This window comes from Antrostomus carolinensis, unplaced genomic scaffold, assembly GCF_000700745.2.
Source record: "Antrostomus carolinensis isolate BGI_N321 unplaced genomic scaffold, ASM70074v2 scaffold16380, whole genome shotgun sequence".
Lineage (NCBI taxonomy): Eukaryota > Metazoa > Chordata > Aves > Caprimulgiformes > Caprimulgidae > Antrostomus > Antrostomus carolinensis.
In genome coordinates this window covers 351-6,793 of record NW_010287860.1, presented here as the reverse complement: position 1 = coordinate 6,793, position 6,443 = coordinate 351, and the positions used below count along the sequence as shown (strand labels likewise).

The 6,443-nt window shown below is 39.6% G+C and overlaps 1 protein-coding gene across 1 annotated transcript; it reads right to left on the bottom strand.

The window, feature by feature from the left end:
- Positions 1 to 1,828: 1,828 nt before the first annotated feature.
- DSEL (dermatan sulfate epimerase like) lies at positions 1,829 to 5,479 on the bottom strand. Its single transcript, XM_010164633.1, has one exon. The coding sequence runs from the start codon at positions 5,477 to 5,479 to the stop codon at positions 1,829 to 1,831; it is 3,651 nt and encodes a 1,216-aa protein (XP_010162935.1).
- Positions 5,480 to 6,443: the final 964 nt, after the last annotated feature.

The window sequence follows — 6,443 nt, the reverse complement described above, 5'->3', positions numbered from 1 at the left end:
TGGAATATATGTATAGGAGGGACAAGACAGTGGGGTAAAACAGGGACATAAATAGTAAGATTGGAAAGAAAGGCAAGAAGTCCTTTATACTAAAAATCAGCAAGGGTACCTGTAATCTGTACAAAGAAACTCACTGCACTTTTGACATTGTCTAATGCTTACCACCCAAATAAACAGTAATTACATGCATATTTCAATACAATAAGCCAAAACTCTGATCCCAGTTCCCACAAACCAACTGAAGTGTTCTTCAGGACAATTCCACTTGTAATAAAAAACAGATGGTAAAGGAAACAAATGTCTCTTTGTGATCTGATTTACACATCTGCAGACATTTACAATATGCATGCATTTCCACAGAATGCTGAACAAGCTAAATTGGGGAATGGGATTTTTTTTTTTTTTTCTTAATGGGCATATGTAGAAAATGAGTGTGACTCAAGAAGAAAATAAGCTGTGACAAAGAGACATCTATCCTATCAAGCTTATGTGTTTCTAGATCAGTATCATATTACAGCACCATGTTAAGAAACACCAATCAAGATAAAAATCAGACAACTTTGGAAATAGTTTACTTCAGGGAAACACCTCTCAAATGTGAGATGGCTGAGGGATGGGTGATTTTCAGATTTATCCCCTCTCTGAAAGAAGACCTGAGGTTACCAATAGTTGTCCTTCAGAAATTCATTACACAGAAAAGCAAAACATCCCTCAGCAACACAGACCTGGAGATTTATTTAAGATCTTCCAAATCTCACATTGCCATTTTATGCAGACATCAACAATAAGCCATTGACAATGACATCAAATATTTGCATTGGTCTCAGTGAAATTATGTACAAGAATCACCATAGAAATGTGTTACAACAAAGAAGGATGGAAGAACCTCATTAAAAAAGAAAATCCTTGCAGAACCTCTTTGACAAGAGGTACAGGATAAAGCAGTGCAAGGAGCGAAGATGTTAATAGCCTACATACAGTCCTCTCCAAATTTAACTACTCGTTTGGGAGATCTTGTTGGTTTCTTGGATTTTGTCCCATTTCTTTTTCTCTGGATAGTTTACTGCAGGCTCACAAAGGGTACCACATGGTCAGGCATAGAAAATTAAGTCTTCTCTTCTGTCAGAGCACAAAACCCAATGTAAGTGCCACACCTCTGAACTGAAGGAACCATATCCTATAATGATATTCAATATCCATGTCCATTCCAGTCCTAGGCCTGTCTGCTGAGACTATTAATAAGGAACTTTATTCACTCAAATGTTCTGACCGTTTCCTGCCGCTGAAGGGAGGCTGAACAGCCTTAAACCTCAGCTTGTATTTATTTTGCACCACTACAATGACCAGTGAGACACAGACAAAATGCATCAGTAAACCTGTCCAAGGGGACTGATTATCACCATCAGGAACTGGGCCAGTTTAACCAGTTTCATTTCATATAAGCCTGCATACTTATCATCAGATAGTAAAGACTTTCAGGAACTAACCGCTTAGGCTGGAGTCAAACTGGTGAGCTGAAGGTGAAAAGCTCCATATTCTACTACTAATCCCCTGAGCTATAGAGGCCCCAGCTGGTAGTTCTACAAAGGTTCACGCAGCTTTTTTTGAAAGGCAGCAAAAGTAGTTACAAGTATTTTTTAAAAACAAACCAAACTAAACCAAACCAAAAAACCCCACACTTGCAAGAACAACTATCTTTTTCTTAAAATAATCTCTCTGAAAGTAGCAGACTGTACACATTTTACAAGAATAAACAAACTTCTCTAATATTTATCCACAAACTGGGAGTCAGAGATCATTAGTGCAAATTTCTGCTGACCTGCAGCATTTATTCTATAAACTTTGGATATCCTAAGTGGTCCATTAGAGAACAACAGATATCTTCAATCTGTCTAATCTCTTCATAGGGCATGTTTTGTTTCCAGGCATGAATGATACTTGGTGAAATTTCCCCTTCGTAAGGAAGATAGAAAAGACTGGTGGAAGTGGCAAATAATATTTGGTTTAAGCTAGCAGGAGGAAGAGGAATACCAAGAAAGGTAAAAATTTTTTCAGCCATTTTCTGAGGAAAGCTCACAATATCTTCAAACTTGACCAGCTGATAACTCGTTGGCTGCAGGTTCCCATTTATTCTCAGTGCTGCTGCTGTGTTTGCTAGCCATAAATAGGACAACACAGAAACAGCGTTTGAATTAGAATTTGAAAGTTCTTTTCTTAATGACTCATATTCAAAGGCATAGCCTTCATTTAAACTACATTTTCCTTTACCATTTTCCCCTTTAAACATTGCAGCCAAGTGTTGTGGAACATTTTTCAAGGAGTAAAGGCTTGGCTTATTTTTGTACAACATTGAATAGATCCATGCCCGTGGGTCCCTTACTATATATAATGCTCTCATTGAGGGTCCTAGGATTGCCTGAAAGAAAGGAAGCTTTAATGTCCAGCTCCCACTACTTAAACTAAGCACTGGTCGCGCATTAGGATAATAGACAAGATGTCGTCTCAGTTCCCTAATATATTCAGCATCTTTATCTTGACTCCCTCTTGCCCTGCTTCTTTGCTCTGACAGAGATTCTCTCTTCTTGGATCTTTTCTTTTTGTCCTTGCTTATGGCAGAATGCTGAGCAATTTTACTTCTGCTGGCTTCATATAAATGAATGTTTTGTAAATGTAACTTTGTGCCTCGAACTAGAGACTGGAGCCACCCTTGGATAAGACGAAAATGACCATTCTGGACATCAGAAACCTTCCACTCACATGGATCTACAAAGGAATCAATTTCAAATTCAGTCTCAGGAATTTCAAGATAGGGTGTAGGTATCCTGACATATAAAAAGTCACTGCTATTGAAAAACAGCTGTTTTAAAATTTCTGCACCAGAGGCAGGAAGTGAAGTAATGATAACATCTGGCAAAACAACAGGGTTTCCTTCTGACTGTTTGGCTTTATTGCCTTTATCATGTTCCAGCCTTGTCATGTCACTGCTCCATTTTGCACAGATGGGCTGAGTACACATGCTCCATACATCCACCAATTCAATAAGCCACAGTGTGACAATCAGTATCAGGATCCAACGCAACATTTTACTGAAGGATATGTAAAACCGCCACTGGAAAGCCAGTATGACCAAACTAACACCCAAAATTAACCCTGCAATTATGTTCACTTTGAATCCAAAGGGGAAAACCACTCTATTATTTTTTATCCGTTTTTCCACAAATTCAGTACCCAGACCAAACTTGGTCACTTTGTTTTCATTAACTACTTTGGCAAAACCACCAAATCCCAAGTAATCGAACCTTGTCTTTAAATTCTGATATTCAGTTACAACAGAGATGGTATTTTCAGTGTTGTTGACACTGAGCGAAATCTGAAATCCAGATTTTGCATTATCTATGAGTCTGCAGTTAGAAACATTGACGTATGGGCCATAGAAAAGGTAAACAATCCTTGTAAGCATGTTTTTCATTGGAAAGGTAACATTTACAAACTGAGTCCATCGCTTTTTGAATTCAGCAGCTTGTTCTGCCTCCTGTATCCTAGCAACAGGACTACTCCCATGATGATCAAACCAAAACATCTTGTAGTGGGCATCCCACACATCCATCATAGCTCCATTGTATTTGTTCTTAAATTTATAGGGTATGTATTTAAAATCAATGTCAAGATTATGAAAAAAGGCACTGACAGAATTAACAGGAGAGTCTTCCTCCTTTTCGATATGGTCTACTACTAACAATATCTGAGAATTTAAGAGCAACAAAATGCGATACACACTTTTCAATTTCATTGCTGATGTGTAAGCAGATACCGCCTCACCACTCACAAACATCATGTCTCCAGTCTGGGTGGCTGTTATAATTTCTCCAGTTGAGTCTCCAACCTCATCACCAATCCACTTCAGCCACTGGGCACACTCACCAAGCTGTCCCTCCCAAGGCTGGTTGCACTGGCTCGTAGGAGATGGAGCAAAGACCAAGACGTTGTTTAGGTGGCTGAGTTTAGGTCCATAAAGAGCCTCAGATACAAACACTTGCCCATTGGGAGCAAAAGTGAAAGAGTTCTGATCGGGATGTTCATGTCCTGGATTGAAACTTCTCCACCCATCAATCCAGGCATATGGTTGAAAGTGAACAATATCATAGACAGCACGTCCACCAAGTTTTCCAGACTTAAAGGACACAAAGGTGTTTGCCTGACTGTTTGGCAATCCAGCCCCATAAGTAACAACTCCCCAGTTAGGAAACACATGCATTTTAGCAGTACCATAGTCAGGAGGCGGCTGAGGAGTAATTTCAGCAGCATACCATATAAATTCAGTGTGTAGTGTGCTCCACCTCTGTGCAGTGGATGGCACCATTGGCCCGTCCTTCGGCCTGTGTTTTCTAATCTGCTGTGCCAGCCAGTTGCCAGCTCCATTCTTCATAATAAACTTATCCAAGAAAACCAGTTGGCTCTCAGGACCATAAAACCAGTTGTAATTAGAATCTGCTATGCCCACAGTCCTCTGAAAGCCTGGTAATAAGGTGGCATAGTAAAACCAAAAGTGCATTTTGAGCCAGTTATTCTCCGAGTTGTTAATACCAAAGTGGCGCTGGGCCAGGAAAACATACTGGGTTATTGACTTGGCTGTGTAACTCCCATAAGCTACTCCCTCATCCAGAGACCCGTCCACAATATGATTGAGCAGAAACATTGTTTTCTCCATCACATCAACAACAGCGTGTTTCCAAATATTTGCCCGAGATCCTTTGTCCATCCCTGAAACTAAAGCCCCAATAAGCAAAGCAAGCATATTGGTTGCTTGATGATTATGGAGAAGCTGCTTTCCCCAGGAACGGACCTTTGAGTACTCATACATTTCCTCACTTACAGACCATATCTTCTCCAGGTATTTTTGCCTTCTCTCATTTTCCAGTGAATTATACAAGAAGTCAAAAGCAGTGGCAAATCCTGTTAGGGAGTGACCCAGTGGCACTTCATCTCCAGGTGCATTCTCAACCAACCAGTTTTTGTAGCCAGCCATTCTATCCATGTATTCTAGGGCAAAATCAAATGCAGCTTTATCTTCGGGGCACAGCAGGCAATAAAGTGCTAGAGGTGGCAGATTGTTACCATAAATCTCATTCCACTTCGCAGCAAAATCAACATGCTTGGGTGGAGGAAGGTAGTATAAAGGGTTGGATAGCATAACCGTCACTGCACTTCTGATGGCTCTGAATAGATGGGAATGGCTTGTATGAGCCTTCTGCCTCAGTGCCTGTACATCCTCAGAATCAAAATACAAGTTTGGATGAAGAACTGTTTTTTTCAGCTTCTGGTCAGCACTAAGACCTTCAAGTTGCTGTTTTTCATACTGATCTACATTTTCTATGAAAGTCACCCAATCGGAGTAATTGCTCACAGACTCTTCAAAAGTGAAGTCAGCAAACATCACTAATGCTAGAAATAATGTATGCCCCATGAACATCAGAGCCATGATCCATTAGGCAGCTCTTCTTCCCCACGCATGCATTTCCTAACAAAACACAATGTTCAGATATCAAACTTTGATCCAGTTAGTACAAACCTGAACATCTTAAGGCATATTTTTAGGAGAAAACACTCAGCGTGTACTGTGCATTCTAACAGATACTCTCAGATTACTTGTAATCTGAGATACAACATTGGAAATAACAAGGTTCTCAAAAACTGAAATCTCAGGTGCCACGTCTGTTCACACTTTTCTCAAGCACAACACTACAGCATAAATACTAAAATTAGGGACAAAGTAAAATCTCTAAGATGCTCATAGAAAACATGGGTCGACCATGCACAATAAGAGACTCAAACACTGTCTCTTGACAACTTGAAAAACTTGACTTGAAAAAAGGAATTGGAGTCAAACATTTGCTTTTGTAAAAAGCTTTCAATCAGGTCAAATTCCACTTCTAGAGCTGACAAAAACTCCACTGATCACAAATGATACAATTTATTCAAAACAATATGTTATATTTGATGAAATAGGGATTTTACAGCACTTGGAAAACAGACTCCAAAACTGAAGTTGTCTTCAGCCTTCCCCTTATGTCAATTTCCATGCACCCTCTTTCCATCTTTCTCTTTTGGGACTCATTGGATAGTGGGGAGGAAAACAAATGAACTAAAAAAAAAAAAATCAGCATAGGCCCTCCATTAGCTCCTTTTGATGAAACTACAGAGCTTTTAAACGCTATTTCCCTCTGTTGTGAAAGGTGCGTCTGAATAAAATCGTGGAGTATCAACATATTTTCAAGTCTTCTTTCATCTTATCTTCAGCCAACGACTTCCTAATTTTGCCTCAATGATTCAGATAATCCTGCTCCTTCCATTATGAAGCAAAAGGAAAACATGTGAAAGAGGCAGAAAGCCAATACTTTTTTGTTAAAAGAGAAGCTTCGGGTTTCCTTCCACTTTGCATGTCG